This window comes from Hemitrygon akajei, chromosome 10 (assembly GCF_048418815.1).
Source record: "Hemitrygon akajei chromosome 10, sHemAka1.3, whole genome shotgun sequence".
NCBI lineage: Eukaryota > Metazoa > Chordata > Chondrichthyes > Myliobatiformes > Dasyatidae > Hemitrygon > Hemitrygon akajei.
The window spans coordinates 153295416-153314354 of record NC_133133.1 but is presented as its reverse complement, the minus strand read 5'-3'; the positions used below and the strand labels follow the sequence as shown (position 1 = coordinate 153314354).

Sequence of the window (18939 nt, the reverse complement as noted above, 5' to 3'; positions counted from 1 at the left end):
TTTGATTATCTCAGAAACTACTGATCCCCTGGGATTTTTATGCACTACGGTCTCTACATTTTGCAGGGAATGGTGCAAAAAATGAAAGACATCCAGTGAGCAGCAGTTCTGTGGGTAAAAATGCCTTGTTAATGAGAGAGGTAAGGGGAGACTAGCCAGACTGGGGTTCAAGTTGACAGGAAGGTGACAGTAACTCAAATAACCATGCACAACGATGGTGTGCAGAAGAGCATTTCTGAATGCACATCACTTCAAAACTTGAAGTAGATGGGCTACAGCAGCAGAAGACAATGAACATACACTCAGTGGATACTTTATCAGCTGCAGGAGATACATAATAAAATGGCCACTGAGTGTAAATGCATTATTTGATATGTCAGTGACTGTTATGTACCAGAGTCAGTTGTTCACCAGCTGCCACATGTGCATCAAGATAGTTCAATGTCATTTCTCAATGAGAAATATATTTCCATCTTTTATTGAACTATTTAAATCTCGTGTATCACCTAATATTAGCCCTGCCAAAATGAATCAGGGTAAAACTAAGCAACAAAGCTATTGAATGAATTGCCAGCAAAGAATTAAGCCCCATGCACTCCATGTAAGCATCTAGTTCCAAGTACAAATGGCATACACCCACAGGTTGGGAATACTGTACGGTAGATTTTATATTTTCATAGAAATGATGAGAATTCTACCCAACTGACTGTATGCCAAGACCAAGATCCAGAGGATTTGACCACAGCAGAGGTCATGACTGGAGCAGAATATTGGGAATAAGTCTTCCATTTAGTGACGCCGACTTTCTTCATATTTCCTAACATTCAGAATCAGAATCAGGTTTAATATCACCAGCAGATATCTTGAAATTTGTTAACTTTATGTCAGCAGTACAATGAAACCCATTATAAATAAATATATAGAAAAACACTGAATTACAGTAAGTTTATATGTGTCTATTAAATAGTTAAGTCAAAATAAGTAATGCAAAAAGAACAGAAATAACAAGTAGCAAGGTAGTGTTCACGGGTTCAATGTCCATTTAGGAATCAGATGGCGGAGGATAAGAAGCTGTTCCTGAATCGCTGATTGTGTGCCTTCAGGCTTCTATACCTCCTTCCCGACGGTAACATTGTTAGTGAATTCCCTGGAAGTGAATGAACTCTTACCATGAAACAAAAAACCAACTGTTAAATCAAACAAGTCATCCCAATTTCTGTTCTTCAGCTTGCCTTACAAAGTTGATGTCAAAATTAATACTTTACCTACGCATTCTAAGTTAGTCACAGTATCTGCTTGGGCACATCTTTTTGATGTTGTAGCATTCATTTCATTGTGGGCAGTTCTTGGGCAGAGAGACCTGACAGCATCCATCACTTTGCCAGGTGAAGTCTATAATATGAGATAATTCCAGACATTAAGTATTAAGCAAGCATGAATTTCATTAACTTCTAGTTGCATCAGCCCTTTCCAAGCTGGCATCTACAGGCTTTAGCTATGGAGAAACTACTGTAGGGAAATGTAATGGGTGGAAACATATGCATAATTCACAACCACCAACATTGAGCTGGGGTTCCCTTTAAGAGGCTGGTCTAACGCGATGACATAATGACGTAGTTTTTTACCGCACATTATGTTCTGCATTTGGTTGACAATAAAGTGAGTTGCTACAGTTTCCCATTAACTTAAAACAAGTCTGCCGTTTTATTTACGAAAACCTACTCTACTCTAGTATATGTGTCATTAAAAGTAAATGGGAATTACATTTGTGCATAATTTGTAAGCTAGTACAAGTGATTCATTTGAAATATTTTCTCATCTGTCTTCAGTTATAATATCCTCTTCATGAAATATGAAGGATATTTTATAGTCTTATTGTTGCAAATAGCTGCAAGAGACTAATGACCTGCTATCTTGGCATTTGATGATTGGGTAAATATGTAAAAAGTACCATATGATTGTGCCAGGGTTTTAAGTGACAAGATTGATTATTTCTATTTGTTTAACCATAAAAACTTATAAGACAAAATTGCTGGTATGTTTGAACTTGGAAAATGTTGATTGCTCACAGCTGTTATTTCAGAAACAGTAACATTGGATTTAAAGTTCAGTTGATTTTAAATGAAGAATGTAAGGATCACGTTATTCTAACAATAACTGGAAATCCTTTCAAAGCACAGGAGTGTATGGATTAACTCCTATGCATTAGAAATTAAGCTTTTATATCTTAAAGTAAAAATCTGCAATGCATTGGTATCCTCGAAATGGGACTAATTTTAATTATGTGAATTTTAGGAGTTTGTGTAAAATATACAACTTAAATGCATAGAGTAAAACCTTCATTTTTAAGAGTATAAAGGGGATGAAATTAATGAAACACAGATCTCTTATCATGTCACATGTTATACTGTGAATAGTTTTTGGGCAACATAGCTACATTGTGCATGGAGGGAATGTGGTTTAAGCTGCATCATGTTGTTAAAAGTGTGCAAAGGAGCAAACTGTTGTCTATACCACTGAATAATATGTAAAATGATAAATGCATCAACTCAGTGGTCTGCAGAAACCCTCCCTTTTTGTGGTGGACACTTTTAGTGTCTTCGCAGTTTAAAGGATTCTGCTTCTAAGATCTGCCATTGCTTTGCACATAGTCTTCCAATCTCTACTGCAAACTCTTTAGTGTGTTCTTTAATCCTCCTTGCTCCACCAGTTGCACCAAAGAAATTTACCATTCTTATTCCACAGCAGTGTCCAGGTCTGAGTTGATAACTGATTTTGTTGATTCTTCTGACGCAAGCTCAAAGATTCAACAGAAATTTTATCATTTGAAACCACAGTAGTGTAGCGGCTAGCGCAGTACTATTACAGCTCAGAGTATTGGACTTTGGAGTTCAGTTCCAATGCTGCCTGTAAGTAGTTTGTATGGCCTCCCATGAGTGTATGGATTTCCTTGAGTCTCCGCTCCAGTTTTCTCCCACGGTCCAAAGATGTTGTGGTTCGTAGGCTAATTGGTTATTGTAAATTGTCTTGTGATTAAGCTTGGGTCAAACAGGTGGGTTGCTGGGCGGTGCGACTCATTGGGCCGGTGGGTCCTGTTTCGTATGTCTCTCTAAATATTTTTTTAAAAATCTGCTAAATCACTACTCCACATGTGGAAGCCCTGTTGGAAATAGTAGATGTGAATTAATCTGCAAAGTACTTATATCTTCTATATTATCAAATTGATAATTTTATGTCTTTTATTGCTGGAGTCAAATAAACTTAATTGCATTCTCTATGGTTTGTAGTTGACTTGTATTTCAAAGGACTCCTTTGCTTTCATTTGCAGACGTTAGTCTTGCCAAAACTATCAATCCTTAGCACTTGTCATGTGTGAGCTTTTATTTGGCAGATGCTCTCTCACTTTTTCCCTCTCACTCTTATCTCACTATTTCTTATCTTGCAAGTATGAATGGAACATGAATTGTAAGAATAACAACCTCTTTATGTGCTCGCCACTGTCTTTTATAGTTTAAAGTTGTAGATAGGGCTCACATGTCTAAAACTAAATTGTCGCGGTTTTATCCTGACATTAGTCCTGTTTGTGACAAGTGTAAAGGTGGCGAAGATTTTGTTATCCATATGTACTGGGCTTGTCCTAGTCTAGAGAAATTTTGGAGAGAAGTTTTTTTTTTAATCTTTATTCCATATTCTTAATTGCCACTTGGAACCTAATCCTCTGATTGCTCTTTCCGGTACCTTGGGTGAGGCAGACATGCATTTGAGTCTGATTAAACGTCGAATATTAGCTTTTGCCTCTCTTTTGGCTAGACGCTTAGTTCTCCTTAGGTGGAGATATGTTGCCCCACCCACTCATGCTCAATGGCTTAATGATGTTATGTCCTGTTTAGACCTTGAAAAAATTCATTACTCACTTCTCAATTCAGACATAAAATTTCAAAAGGTGTTGCACCTTGAATATTTTCATAACTTCTCTTTAGATTAAGTTTACTCTTTTTAATCCCTTACTTTCAGCTTTTTTTCTCTCTAAGTTTTATGGTTACTTTTTATGGAAATTACATTATAGTTTTGGTAGTAGGCATTATTATTCTTTTTTAAACTTTATATTTACGGGGGTTGAATGCTCCGATTAATTTTTTTTTACATATTGTAATGGTTGGCCTGGAGTTTCATAGTGGGAGGGAAGGGAGGATACTAACTTTATATGATTTTATTCTGGGTGCTGTTTCCTTATTGTTATGAATTATGTAATTGTTATGTTTATTTTGCACTGTATTAATCTTCACTTTGTTGTTGGTTTTTTTTATTTGTAGTTGGTTTGTAGAAATGCATAAAAAATTAATAAAAAAAAGAATATCAACACACACAAAATGCTGGAGGAATTCAGCATGTCAGTCCGTTTCTTTGGAAGGGAATAAACAGTCATAATTTCAGATTGAGACCCATCAGGACTACTAGAAAGGGGAACAGAACCTAGAATTAAAAGGTGGGGGAAGAGGGAGGAATGTAAGCTGGCCATTTATATTGGAGACCAAGTGAGGGGGAAGGTCCGTGTTTGGGGGAGAAAGCAGGTAGGTGGTGATAGGTGGAAGAAAGAGGTAAAGGTCTGAAGAAGAAGGAATCCAGTAGGACAAGACAGTGGACCATGGGAAAAAGGGAAGGAGGAGGGGAACCAGATGGGCTGGTGAGAAGGTAACCAGAATGGAAATGGGAAAAGGAAGAAGGCGGAAGTAGGGAGTAACTACCGGGATTAGAGAAATTGATGTTCTAGTTATCAGGATGGATCCACTTAAATGGAATATTAGGTGTTGCTTCTCCAACCTGAGGTGATCCACCATTGCCTATCATCTCTGTCTGGTTCCCCTCCTCCTCCCCTTTTTCCAATGGTTCACTTTCCTTTCTTCCATAGTTCACTGTCCTCTCCTATAAGATTCCTCCTTTTTCCACCTTTACCTCCTCCACCTTTCACCTCCTATCTTCTTGCTTCACATCCTTTCCCCACTGACAAACCTTCCCCTCACCTGGTCTTGCATATCGTCTGCAAGGCTGTATGTCCTCTCCTCCCCTACCTTATTACTCTGGCTTCTTTTCTCTTTCTTTCCAGTCCCGATGAAGGAGCTCAGCCCAAAATGCCAACTGATAATTCCCCAAGTAGAAGGGATTAGTTCATTGAAGTGTCATTAGCTTAATTAGTTCAGCAAAGCGTCCTGTGCTGTACTATTTGATGCTCCTTGTTCTAATACAAGGCCTGGTTCAGTTGGCAGGTATCTGCCCTTGGAATCAAGTGCAAGGAACTGCCTTCAGGTAGATGCCTTTTACATTCAAAGCTTAGTTGTCCCCTTGGCCTCTTAGCTCTATCTCCTCTGTAGCCATCACAACTGAGCCATGAAACATTCTCTTCCTTTTGTGACCACTGAACTCCCTCTTCACTTTTGCAAGCCTTCCATTTCCTCTCGTTCAACGAGGATTCTCTCTGATTGATATCCTGACTCTTGACTGCCTATTTTTCTGGACTACTCTCCACTGTGGCCATCCTTCTTCCCTAAGTGCCTGATCTATTGTTTTCTTCTGTTAGCTATGAGTCCAAACTAGACCACTGCCTGTCTAATGGCTTTCTACCTCTGGTTTTCATGGTAATGAAGGATTTTCAGACTCTTGTTCATGTGACCTGATTTTATTAACAGAATAAGAATCAGGTTTAAAATCACTGATACATGCTGTGAAATTTATTTTTTGTGACAAAAGTAAATATATATATATACATACTGCTGTTAAATAAGTAATGCAAGAGCAAAGATAGTCAGATACAGTTTATGGATTCATAGTCCATTCAGAAATCTGATTGTGGAGGGGAAGAAACGGTTCCCAAAATGTTGAGTATGTGTCTTCAGGCTCCTGTACCTACGCTCTGATGGTAGTAATTAGAAGAGAACATGTCCTGAGTGATGGAGATCATTAATAATGGATGCTGCCTTTTTGAGGGATTTTCTTTTGATGCTGCGGAGGCTATTGCCTATGATGGAGTTGGCTGAGTCTGAACCACTGCAGTGTTCTCTGATCCTAATCCGTGGCCCCGCCATACCAAACAGAATTAATAACAGTTTCCCCAAAATTTTTGCCTGGCATGCAGATTCTGAGTAATTGAAATCATAATCATGAAGTTCTTTGCAACTGATGTCCACACTGAAAGAAACAATATACCAAACGCAGTACTATTTTACTGCACAGCTCTTGCTATCATGTGAGAAATGATTTAAAATTAGAGATGGTTAACAAAAAAATTCCACAGTAACCTATTGTCTAAGATCAGCTGTTTCATGTATAATTAATGTTATGTTTTGCAGGAGCTCATAACAACACTATACATAGGCTTTTTGGGTCTGATTTTTTCTTCCTATTTCGTGTACCTGGCTGAAAAGGATGCAGTTGATGAGAAAGGGATGACTGGATTTGGAAGTTATGCTGATGCTTTATGGTGGGGTGTGGTAAGTTTCTTTCAGTTTGATAATATACTGTCAATGATATTTTCATTTAAAAGAGTAAAATTAGTGTAGAATTGAAAAGGCACATAATTAAATATCAAGAGTTAACACATCCAAAATGCTGGAGGAATGATGTGGGCGATACTTGACCTAAGAGGTCAACTATTTATTCCTTTCCATTGATGCTGCCTGACCTGCTGATTTCCTGCAGCACTTTGTATGCGTTTCTCTGGATTTACAGCATCTGCAGAATCTGTAATGTTTATTAAATGCACTGGATTTCAGTTAATTGGGCCAACGGTTAACTGGGGCAGCTGCTTATTTGGGACAAATCTTAAGGGATAAAAACTAATCGAGAAAATAGTGAGGATTCCCTTTGCTTCTTTGGGACACTATGCCACTTTAAACAGACTGAAGACTGTTACCGAATATTTTCTAACTACAGTCAGCCCCCTACACTTGTAGAGCCGTTAGACACTACACTGTGCTTAGAACAAACAGTTTTTAAATAGCATCATTTGCGCGTGTTTTCAAAAAGCAGTGATTTTTGTCTCTGATCGTTGGTGAGAAATAAGCAGTAAGACAATTCAGAACTGTTTTGGTGACTGGTTTCATGCATTCAGGCTTGGAGATGGCCATTAGTCATTATGGAGTGAACAGTTTTTAAATAGCGTCAATAGTGCTTGTGTTATGTCATTCATTTGGGCTGATGGATAATTTTGTTTTTCTATTTTGACTTTATGCAGGAAGGTGTCTTCACTGATTTTGTTTATTTACAGTCAATCAAAAGAATGCAGCAGTGATGAAGTCTTCCATCGATAACTATTAGGAACTAACACAAAGTTTTATAACACTGTAGTCAAATAGTTAGTGTTCTGATTTGTTTTTAATATAAATGCATAATTTGTTACTCAGTTAAACGGTAGCTTGTCTTTGTTATGCCTTTCAATTATTTCCACAAAACTTTTGGTTAATAGGGACAGATGCTTAATTGGGTCAACATGTACTAGTCCCAATGTTTCCCAATTAACTGGAATCGACGGTATATGATTGCAAAAAGTGCAGTTTTACATTTTGAGAGCATAAGAGCAGAATATAAAATCATAAGAAATAGGAGCAGGAGTAGGCCATCTGGCCCATGAGCCTGCTCTACCATTTGATCAGATCGATCATGTTGCTTTCAATTGTGCCATTAGGCTCTATAATGAGTCAACCTATAGCCGGGGAAGTGATGACCCCCTCCTTTTAGACGATTTGAGGAAACTTAATTTTTATTTTTTCTTACTTCTCTTTTAATATTTTTATATCAGACCACTCTTTGAATCATTAATATATAACTTCCAGGGAGCCTTACAGAACGGCAATCTCGAGCAGCAGAGCTCAATGGATATGATTATATATTCCCGTTTCAGCCTGATAAAGCTGAGAACCACAACTGCTTCCAAGGTCCGTACAGTTAATAAAGATTTCTTAATGCAATTGAATAAACTGCTTAAAACCGACAGATACAGGCTGGTTGTGGCTGTACTTCTCACCGGAAATGTGGCTGCAGGTCAAGAGTACAAGTGTGTTTAAGGAAACGGGGTTTTAGACTTCCAATTCCAACTGACTTGATGACAAACATACATTGTCTAGTAAATAAAATCGAAGATATCAGAACTAGGGTGTTGTATCAGAGGGGCTTTAGGACTGCGTGTGCCCTTTGTTTCATGCAATCATGGTTAACCCCTGCTGTACCTGATGCACTGATTCAGATTGATGGGTTTTCTATACACTGTTAGGATAGATCTATAGAGTCTCTCAAAAGCAGAGGTGGAGGAGTATCCCTCATGATCAACTCCTCTTGGTGCACAAATGTATCAGTGCTGTCCCAGTTCTGCTCACCAGACCTGGAATATCTCACAATTAAGTGCCATCCATTTTACCTGCCAGGGAAGATTTCTGTGATAATTTTGGTAGCAGTATACATTCCACCTCAGGCTAATGTCAAATGGGCTTTAGATGATCTGAGCAATGGGATCAACGTGCATGAAACAACATCCTGTGCTTCACCATCACTTTGGGGAACTTTAACTAGGCCAACTTGAAAAAAAAAATCACTAAACCATCAACAAATCACTTGTAATACCTGAGGAAACAACATACTGGACCACTGTTACACTACCAGCAAGAATACCTACCGTGCTATTCCACTCCCACACTTCAGAAAGTCTGGTCGCCTGGCTGTAGTTCTACTCCATGAGTATTGGCAGAGACTGAGGACTGCAGCACCAGTAGAGAGGACCAACAAAATATGGACAAAGGAAGCACAGGTGCCTTACAGGATTGCTTTGATTCAGTGGACTGGACTGTATTCAGTTTGCCACAATTGTTGCTGACTTCATTAAAACCTGTGCAGATGAGTGTGTGTCTACGAAAACTTGCAGTTGTCAGGGGAAAACCTAGTTTGAAACGGGGTCCAGAATAGACCCTATGAACTGTGCTGCTATTAAGAGAGAGAGGGGGAGGCATCCAGTGCAGTGTGTGTGTGTGTGTGTGTGTGTGTGTGTGTGTGTGTGTGTGTGTGTGTGTGTGTGTGTGTGTGTGTGTGTGTGTGTGTGTGTGTGTGTGTGTGTGTGTGTGTGTGTGAGAGAGAGAGACTGCTTGAAAGATTGATGTTATGGTTTCTCTGCCAGCTTGTTTACCCTTTCCCCAAGGTCACTTGCCTGCTTGTTGTTCCTGCAGAGAGAGCAGGGCGGAGCAGGTTGATGGACAGCCGGTGTCCAACATGGAGAGATAAAAACCAGGTCTGCTGTTACACAGACAAACACACCACGAGACACACAGGTTTTGGACACTGAACGAGCTTTGTTGCACCCACACGAAGGTGGGGGTTTTGGAGGATCGATTCGGGGAAATCGATCGGTGGCTCACAGTACGAAAAGGTGCGACCGGTGCGGAATTATTTGTGTGTCCATCCTTGCCTGGGTGATAATTCCACCACTGAAGAATGGTCATACGTATCATGGTCATAGTCGGTGACCACAGCAGGACTTCGGAAGACAACGGGAAGATCGACGGCATCACCTCTCACCTCTCTCTCTCTCTCTCTCTCTCTCTCTCTCCAACGTTACTCAACTAACTACCTTGAACTGAACTCTCTTCATCACATCGTAAGGCTGTACCTATTTACCCCTAGGTTTGAAAGAGCCTAGTTTTGTTCCTATTTCCACACTTATGTATATATGTATCATTGCTAACCTGTTTGATATATTTGCATTTATAGTACTGTATTGCTTAGCTACTAATAAACACTATTAGTTTATAGCAATACCAGGCTCCAAAGTGTTTTCCATTTCTGCTGGTTCTGTAACCTGGTCACGGGGTACGTGACACTGTACATTCCCAGAACAAAAGCTGTGGATGAACCAGGAGGTACGTTGTCTGCTTAGGGCTAGATCTGTGGCATTTAAGTCTAGTGACCAAGATCTGTACAAGAAAACCAGGTATGGCTGGCAGAGGGCTATTTCAAGAGCTAAGAAATAATTCCAAATGAGTTTGGAGGTGACATTAGATGCATGTCAACCCTGGGAGGGTTAGCAAGACATTACTTACTGCAAAGCAAAATTCATAACTTGAATGGCAGCGATGCTTCACTACCAGATGAGTTCAATGCCTTCTATGCCGCTTTGAAAGGGAGAAAATAATTACAGCTGTGAGGTTCCCTATTGCACCTGGTTACCCTGTGTTCTCTGTCTTTGAAGGCTGATGTTAGGCTGTCTTTAAAGAGGGTGAACCCCCGCAAGGTGTAAGGCCCCAACGGTAAGGCTCTGATAATGTGTGCCAACCAACTAGCAGGAGTATTCAAGGTCACTTTCAACCTCTCATTGCTATGGGCAGAAGTTCCCACTTGCTTCAAGAAGGTAACAATTATACCAGTCCCTAAGAAGAGTAGAGTGAGCTGCCTTAATGACTATCACCCAGTAGCACTCACATCTACGGTGATGAAATGCTTTGAGAGGTTGGTCATGGCTAGAGTTAACCCCTGCCTCAGCTAGGACCTGGGCACATTATAATTTACCTATCACCACAATAGGTCAACGGCAGACGCAATCTCAATGGCTCTCCACACCGACTTGGATCACCTGGATAATGCAAACACCTATGTCAGGATGCTGTTTGTTGACTGTAATTAACACCATCATTCCCACCATCCTGATCGATAAGTTACAGAACCTGAGCCCCTGTACCTCTCTCTGCAATTGTTTCTTCAACATCCTAACTGTAAACCACAATCTATGCAGATTGGTGATAATATATCCTCCTCGCTGACGATAAACACTGGGTGTGTGCTTAGCCCACTGCTCCACTCTCTCTATACCCATGACTGCATTGCTGATGATACAACCATTATTGGTAGAATATCAGATAGAAATGAGAGGGCAAACAGGAGCAAGATAACTAGCTAGTTGAGTTGTGTCACAGCAACAACTTTGCACTCAATATCAGTAAGATATAAGAGCTGATTGTGGACTTCAGGAAGAGTAAGATGATGGAACATGAACCAATCCTCAGCGGGATCAGAAGTGGAGAGAGCAGCAACTTCGAGTTCCTGGGTGTCAAGATCTTTTAGGATCTAACCTGGTCCCAATGTATCGATGCAGCTATAAAGAAGGCAAGCCAGCAGCTATATTTTATTAGCAGTTTGAAGAGATTTGGTTTGTCAGTTAAAACTCTTGATAACCTATAGATGTACTGTGGAGAGCATGCTGACAGGTTGCATCATTGTCTGGCATAGGGTTGCTACTGCACAGGACCGAAAGGAGCTACAGAAAGTTGTAAAATTAGTCAGTTCCATCTTGGATACCAGCCTTCGTAATACCCAAGACATCTTAAAGGAGTGGTGTATTGGAAAGGTGAAGTCCATTATTAAGGACTCCCATCACCCAGCACATGCCCTCTTCTCATTTTTACCATCAGGAAGGAGGTACAGAAGCCTGAAGGCACACACTCAGTGATTCAGGAACAGCTTCCTTCTGCCATTCAATTCCTAAATGGACATTGAATCCATGAAGACTACCTCACTCCTTTAAAATATCTATTATTTCAGTTTTGCACTATTTTAATCTATTCAATATATGTATATATACTTACTGTAATTTATCTATTTATTTATTTATTTATTTATTTATTCTTTCTATTGCATTGAACTGTTGCTGCTAAGTTAACAAATTTCACAACACATGCCGGTGATAATAAATCTGATTCTGATATTGTGAACAGTTGTGATATCAGCACCAACTCCTGCCGCACTCTGCTCACCACTGACTGGCATCCAGAGACACACCCATTTATCCCAAATCTCTGTCTTCTATTGGTTAACCAATTCTCTATCCTTGCTGATACAGTACAGTACATCTAAATCCACGTACCCTTATCTTATGGATAAGCTTTTTATGTGGCATCTTATCTAACATCTTTTGAAAATCCAAATTTACAACCTCCACCTGTTCCCCTCCATCCAATACATTCATTATTTCCTTAAAGAACTCCAGTAAGTCTGTCAAACAGAACCTGTTCTTCATGAATCCATGCTGTGCCTGCCTGATGGAACCACTTCTATCCAGGTGCCTCACTATTTCTTCCTTTATGATAGCTTCTCCCAACTACAGATGTTTAGGTAACTGGCCTATAGTTACCGACTTTTTGCCTGCAAGAACAGTGGTGCGACTTTTTCCATCTTCTAATCTGCCGGTATCTACAAGTGTTTGGAAAATTGTCATAAATGCATCTATTATAACTTCTGCCATTTCTTTCAATCAAGACCCCAGGAGTAAACTGCCTCACCGTCAGACACATCAATGGACAGCCTTCTGTCTCAGCGCCCTATCCCTGTACAATTCCAAATCCCTTGGTTTCTCTAAAATTCAAAAATGTATTGGTCTCAGTTTTGAATGAAATCTGTGACCAAATCTCAGCAGCACTCTGGAATAGAGAACTCCAAAGATTCACAACTCCTTGACCAAAGACATTTCTTGTTTTTCTTTTTTGAGATTTACCAGGATGCTGCCTGGATTGGAGAACGTGTCTTATGGGGAAAGGTTGAGGGAGCCAGGGCTCTTTTACTTTTAAGTGACTTGATAGTGGTTACAATGTTATAAAAGGTGTAGATAGAGATTATGCTGGATGGCATAACTGTATATTTTTCACTTGCCACTCACTTGGCTTGTTCTTTGAAACCTCTTTGCATCATCACCACCACTTGCATTCCCACTTACTTGAAGCTAAATTGTTGATGCATAATATTTTTTTACAGTTTGCTACTGTTTTGAAAAAAAAAACCATGATATACCCCTACCATACAATGAAAAATATGTGGATATTGCTGTTTTTTTTTGTTGTTGTCGTGGAACTTCAGAGATCTTGGCCTTGCCCTGAGTTATGGTCTCTATTGTTTAGATGCCCTGTTAAAGATGACATTGAGCGCCTGAATGGAACTGATTGTCTAATCTTGCATGCCATCTCACAGTTGGAAGAATGTTTTTTTATACAGGTTTCCCCCGCAATCCGAAGGCAGAGCATTCCTATGAAACCGTTTGTAAACCGAAATGTCGTAAAGCAAAGAAGCAATTACCATTAATTTATATGGGGAAAATTTCTGAGCGTTCCCAGACCCAAAAAATAATCTACCAAATCAAACCAAATAACACATAAAGCCTAAAATAACAGCAACATATAGTAAAAGTGGGAATGATATGATAAATATACACCCTATATAAAGTAGAAAATATTGTAGGTACGGTGTTGTTTCACTTATCAAAATCGTGAAGACAGCGAGCCAAAGTTGATTTGGAGAAAAGAAATCAGCATGTACACGCATGCACAAACAATGGCCTGCACAAGGTTTCACGGTCATTGTAGTCCTTCTTGGGGTAAACGCACGTATAAAGCAGGCGTCTTTTTCTCGTAAAAGCGAAAATCTTCTTTGGTTAGCGAAAACAGGTACTAATATAGGTCTTTCGTAACAGCGAGTTGTCGTAAAGCAAAGTTCGAAAAACGGGACACCTGTATATGCATAGCAAGTTATCTTTAGTCAGGGATAAACTTAATTAGAAGTATTCATCCTTATTTACTTTTCCTATATAATTTACAATGCAATGCCTACGTACTTGCCTTTCATGTGTTCTATCATACTAAGGCATGTAAAGCAGCTTGTATACATATGCTAAATGGTGCAACATTTTGTACAAAATATTTTCTCTGTGAACAATATCTAGTGCTTTTGAAATTCAATCATTCCCTCTTCATGTATTCAACAATATCCAGAAGTCAAGGAAGTCCTCGGAAACAATGACAAGCCCTTAGTTATTCATTTAAATATAACTAATTAAAAACATACTGCAAGCTGCAATGTATGATTACAATGACCTTTTCATTTTTAGGTAACAGTGACAACAATTGGATATGGCGACAAAGTTCCACAGACATGGATTGGAAAAACAATAGCTTCCTGTTTCTCCGTCTTTGCAATATCTTTCTTTGCACTTCCAGCAGTAAGTACATTATTTATCTCTTCCGGTTTAAAAGTTGCTTTTTGGCCTTTTATTGTCAAAGATCAGCCAGGTTATACATGAGGTGAATATATCAAAAAGCCTTTGTTGCATGATCAACACTGGTTTGTACTGATACTTGATAGGTGGTGTAAATATTATTTTGGAAGAGTTCATCTTTCAGTGAACTTGAGGAGTTACCTAGTTGGAAATGTAAGTAGTTGGAATAACTCTAAACAATCAAGAAGCATTTTAAAATATAATTTTAGTATAGTTACTGCATAAACATTAGTATATTTTTCAATTCATAAACTCTCTTTCTTCTAAGATACTAAGCTGAAAAAGTAGTTTTTGTAAGGGAGATACTACCCTCAAAATGACTTTGCATTTATATGCGGCAAATTGACTTAAATTCTTCCAGCCCATTTAAGGCATAAAAGAAATTCTTCTGGCCCACTTAAAGCATTAAATATTAATCAAATTTAAATGATTAACATCACATCATATAATTACTTTTCCTGACCACTCATGAAATGAAATAATTAACCTCTATCTCCAGGTGTTAACAAATCTAATTTTAAACCATGGATGGCCTTTGACATAGTGTATAGGTGATGATAGTAAAGTCCCTGAACTTGTAGTTTTCTAAAGGCAAGTCTACGTTCCAATTATGCCGCTCATTCACTTCAATTCTACGACTCTATAATTAGACAATAGCAGTGACCATTCTTCACATGAGATTCCTCCAACTATGTTTACCTACTTCATCTAGCTAGCATATCAACACAGAATATATTGGTTCTGGAGATAGTCCAAAAGCGATTCAATGGGTTAATTCATGGGGGGAGAGGCCTGCTCTATCATGAGTGGCTGAGTATTGGGCATTTTTAAAGATCGCAAATTAAACTTAGCCGGTTCTTTTACTTAGTCACTTTTAATGGTTCAGACATTTTTATAAATAGAATTTCACTTTTTCTTATTGAGTTTTTTTTACTTTATTGTATCACTTACAAGCCAAATAAAGAATATTTGTGAAAAATGCTTATGTTGTCACATTTTAAGGGGATTACTTTCTGTTAAGTGTATATGTAAATAATTTTAATCTCTGCATTTACATAAAACAGCCATTCATTTGTTTTTCTTGAAGCCCAGAGATTTGGCCTTGTTAATGAGAATTTTTTTCTTGTTAAGATTTGTAATGAAGCAGAAGAAAATATTGTAACGTTTTTTCCAAAAGTCTTCATTACTCATCCATTCTCAGAATGACGTTTTGCCATTTTTCAGTATCATGCTTTATACACTGTAATAATATAATAAGGTAATTTTGTGTAAATAGTTCTAATTAAATATTCCATTTTAAGGGCATACTGGGATCTGGATTTGCTCTTAAAGTTCAGCAGAAACAACGTCAAAAACATTTCAGTCGACAGATACCTGCTGCGGCCTCTCTCATTCAGGTATGATTCATTAAGTATAATCAGAGAAATTGATTGTCACGTTGTTCAAAATAGTTCAGTTTGGAATTTTATTTTTACTCATAAGAGTGTCTTGAAACCTCATTGTCACCATTATCAAACAGAAGGAAAAATTGAATTGCTGCCATGGTAGTATTATTGGATATGGGATTTGAATTGTGTGCATTTGCATTGTTTAATTGGGTCCTTGTCTCTTGGGGGCACCTGAGGTTGCATTGCGAAACCTCTGGATAAATTTCTACAATTCTTATCTGCAGTAATCTTAGCGATGGAGAACTAATTTACATAGTGGATGTCCTGGGTTTCTGTGGCTTTGAGTTATGACAGATGAGTGGGACAACATACAGTGGATACACAAGAGAAAATCTGTAGATGCTGGAAATCCGAGCAACACACACAAAATGCTGGAGGAACTCAGCAGGCCAGGCAGCATCGATGGAAAAAAGTACAGTCGACATATTGGGCCAAAATCCTTCAGCAGGACTGGAGAAAAAATGCTGAGGAGGAGATTTAAAAAGTAGGCTGAGGTGAAAGACAAACACAAGGTGATAGATGAAACCTGAAGGAGGAGGGATGAAGTAAAGAGCTGGGAAGAAAATTGGTGAAAGAGACAGGAAGCCATGGAAGAAAGAAAAGGGGGGAGGAGCACCAGAGGGTGCTGATGGGCAGACAGGGAGATAAGGTGAGGGAGGGAACAGGGGATGGGAAATGGTGAAGGGGGGTGCGGTGGGGGGTCATTACCGGAAGTTTGAAAAATAGATGTTCATGCCATCAAGTTGGAGGTTACCCAAATGGAATACAAGGTGTTGTTCCTCCAACCTGAGTGTGGCCTCATCACGACGGTAGAGGTCTCCTCAAACAGGACACCTCCTCTTACTTACCCCTCGAACAGGACCCCACAAAGAAACACAGGGACATTGGCTCCCTCACCATCACCAATCTTATCGACTCTGGGGATCTCCCATCCACCACCACAACCCTCACAGTTCCCGCACCCTGCACCTCCAGTTTCTACCTCCTACCCAAGATCCATAAACCCGCTTGTCCAGGTAGACTATTGTTTCTGCTTGTTCTTGCCCCACTGCACTCATATCGGCTTCCCTTGACTCTGTTTACCCTCCTGATTCAGTCACTTCCTATTTACATTCGTGACACCTCATGCGTTCTTGATCTTTTCAAGGATTTCAGTTTCCCTGGTCCCCATCATCTTATTTTTACTATGGATGTCCAGTCCCTATAGACCTCCATCCTCCACCAGGAAGGCTTCAAAGCTCTCCGTTTCTTTCTGGACACCAGACCTAACCACTTCCCTCCACCACCACCTTTCTCTGCCTAGCGGAATATGTCCTCACTCTCTGTAATTTCTCCTTTGGCTTCTTCTACTTCCTTCAAACAAAAGGGGTAGCAAAGGGCACTTGCATGGGTCCCAGCTATGCCTGCCTGTTTGTTGTCTATGTGGAATGGTCTATGTTCCAAGCCTACACGGGTGAACATCCCACACTTTTCCTATGCTGCATGGATGACTGCATTGGTGCTGCTTCCTGCACCCATTCTGAACTCATCAACTTCATCCAATTTGCCTTCAACTTCCACCTTGTCCTCAAATTTACTTGGTCCATTTATGACACTTCACATCCCTTTCTTGATCTCACTGTCTCCATCTCTGGGGACTGCTTATCCACTGATGTCTATTGGAAACTCACAGACTCTCACAGCTACCTGGACTATATCTATTCACACCCTGTTACTTGTAAAAATGCCACCCCCTTTTCTCAATTCCTCTGTCTCCTCCACATCTGCTCTCACTGTGAAGCTTTTCATTCTAGAATGAGGGCGATGTCCTCCTTTTTCAAAGAAAGGGGCTTCCCTTCCTCCACCATCAACACTGCCTTCAACTGCATCTCTTCCATTTTATTTACGTCTGCTCTTACCCCATCTGTTACGTACCCGTGGGTATTTTGTACTTGTCACGTGACAGTGGTGTTGAAGATACGTTGGACCTAAGGTAATGGTCTTGTGATGGTGGAGTGACGTCATTTTCCTGCCAGTAGACATCATGTGACAGGTTTTTTTTACAGGGTATAAAAGGAGGACCCCTCCCTGTGAGGAGGGGCAGTTCATGGCTGGATTTGCCATTTTGACTCCATGTCACTGCGTGACCACTGCGTGGTCCAATAATTATGACGCAGTTTGGTTGAAAGGTGGAGTTTTATTTAATGTCTAAAGTTTAAAAGGTCATTGTCCGCAGTTTCTTTATAATACTGCCAGTTAAAAATCAGTGAAGAGTGAAGATCGGAGTTCGGGAGCTAAAAGATAGAGGAAAGTCGATTTTGATGGTGAAACAGGTTCGACCTTGTTTGATCCTCATTCGGAAGGAATTTGTTGGCTATGTCTGTGTTAACCCCTGCAAATAATAGCAGAAAGGGTTGGGTACAGTTTCGTAAAGGAAAGGTCAGTGCCTTTAGCCGTTTCATTTTCATCTTCGTAAATTCTTGGGGAAAAGTATAGTTCGACTGGGAACCGCAGCAACACGACGTGAAAGAGAATTTAAATCGTCTAAAAAGTCTCTCCTTTAATGGACTGTAAGCATTTTGAACTTTTGCAGTCCTACTTGGAAGAACTGTTTTTGCAGCATCGCTTTAAGAACTGTTTTCACTTTATTCCTTTAAGAACTGTTTAAGCTGCCGCACAGCAGCTGATTTCCAGTTACGTTAGTTGTTTGTTTACTTTTGGGGGTTTGTTTTTCAGTGTTTAATAATTGTTTTATTTGTTATAAAAACCCTGCCTCACTTGTATATTTATTGTTGCTGAATCCGTAACATAAATATGGGGGCTCGTCCGGGATGAACCATCTTTGAGTTTACATGCTTGTTAAATTTTGAATCGGTGTTTTGGAAAAGGGGAATACTCGATTCTTTTGTTTGATTGGCTTGTGAGTGGTATTTGGCAACAATGAATATTAATGAGTTTCTGGCTTCACCAGACGTGGAGTTATTAATGAAGGCGAAAAAACTGAGGTGTCTGAGATAGCTAGTAGATTGGAACTTAAAGGTATTTCGAGGTCTACATCAAAGGCTCTAAATCAGAGAAAAATCACGTCACACTATGTGGATTCAGGTGATTTTGATGAATCAATTTTAGAGTCGTTTCCAATAAGTAATCTAGAGATGCAGTTGCAAATCGAACAAATGAAGTTGGAACAAAGTAAAGCAGAATTGGAGCGTTGTAGGTTAGAAACTGAAAATAAAAAGAGGGAATTTGAATATGCGATGGCGGAATTAAGGTCTGAGAATCAGTCTTCTGGTTCTAGAAAACCGTTTGTTGTTAGTCAAGAAATTAAATTGGTCCCTCCATTTAGTGAAACAGAAGTAGAAAGATATTTCCAACATTTTGAAATGATTGCTCAGATTTCAGAGTGGCCGAAAGATAAATGGTCAGTGTTGTTGCAGAGTG

At 39.5% G+C, this 18939-nt stretch overlaps 1 protein-coding gene across 1 annotated transcript in view; it reads left to right on the top strand.

Moving 5' to 3' along the window:
* LOC140734841 (potassium voltage-gated channel subfamily KQT member 1-like) overlaps window positions 1-18939 on the top strand; it is a 535989-nt gene that overhangs the window by 98494 nt on the left and 418556 nt on the right. Inside the window, exons 8-10 of the mRNA XM_073059426.1 lie at window positions 6345-6485; window positions 13904-14014; window positions 15373-15468. Of these exons, the coding sequence (XP_072915527.1) occupies window positions 6345-6485; window positions 13904-14014; window positions 15373-15468 (348 nt within the window). The remainder of the gene's footprint in view (window positions 1-6344; window positions 6486-13903; window positions 14015-15372; window positions 15469-18939) is intronic.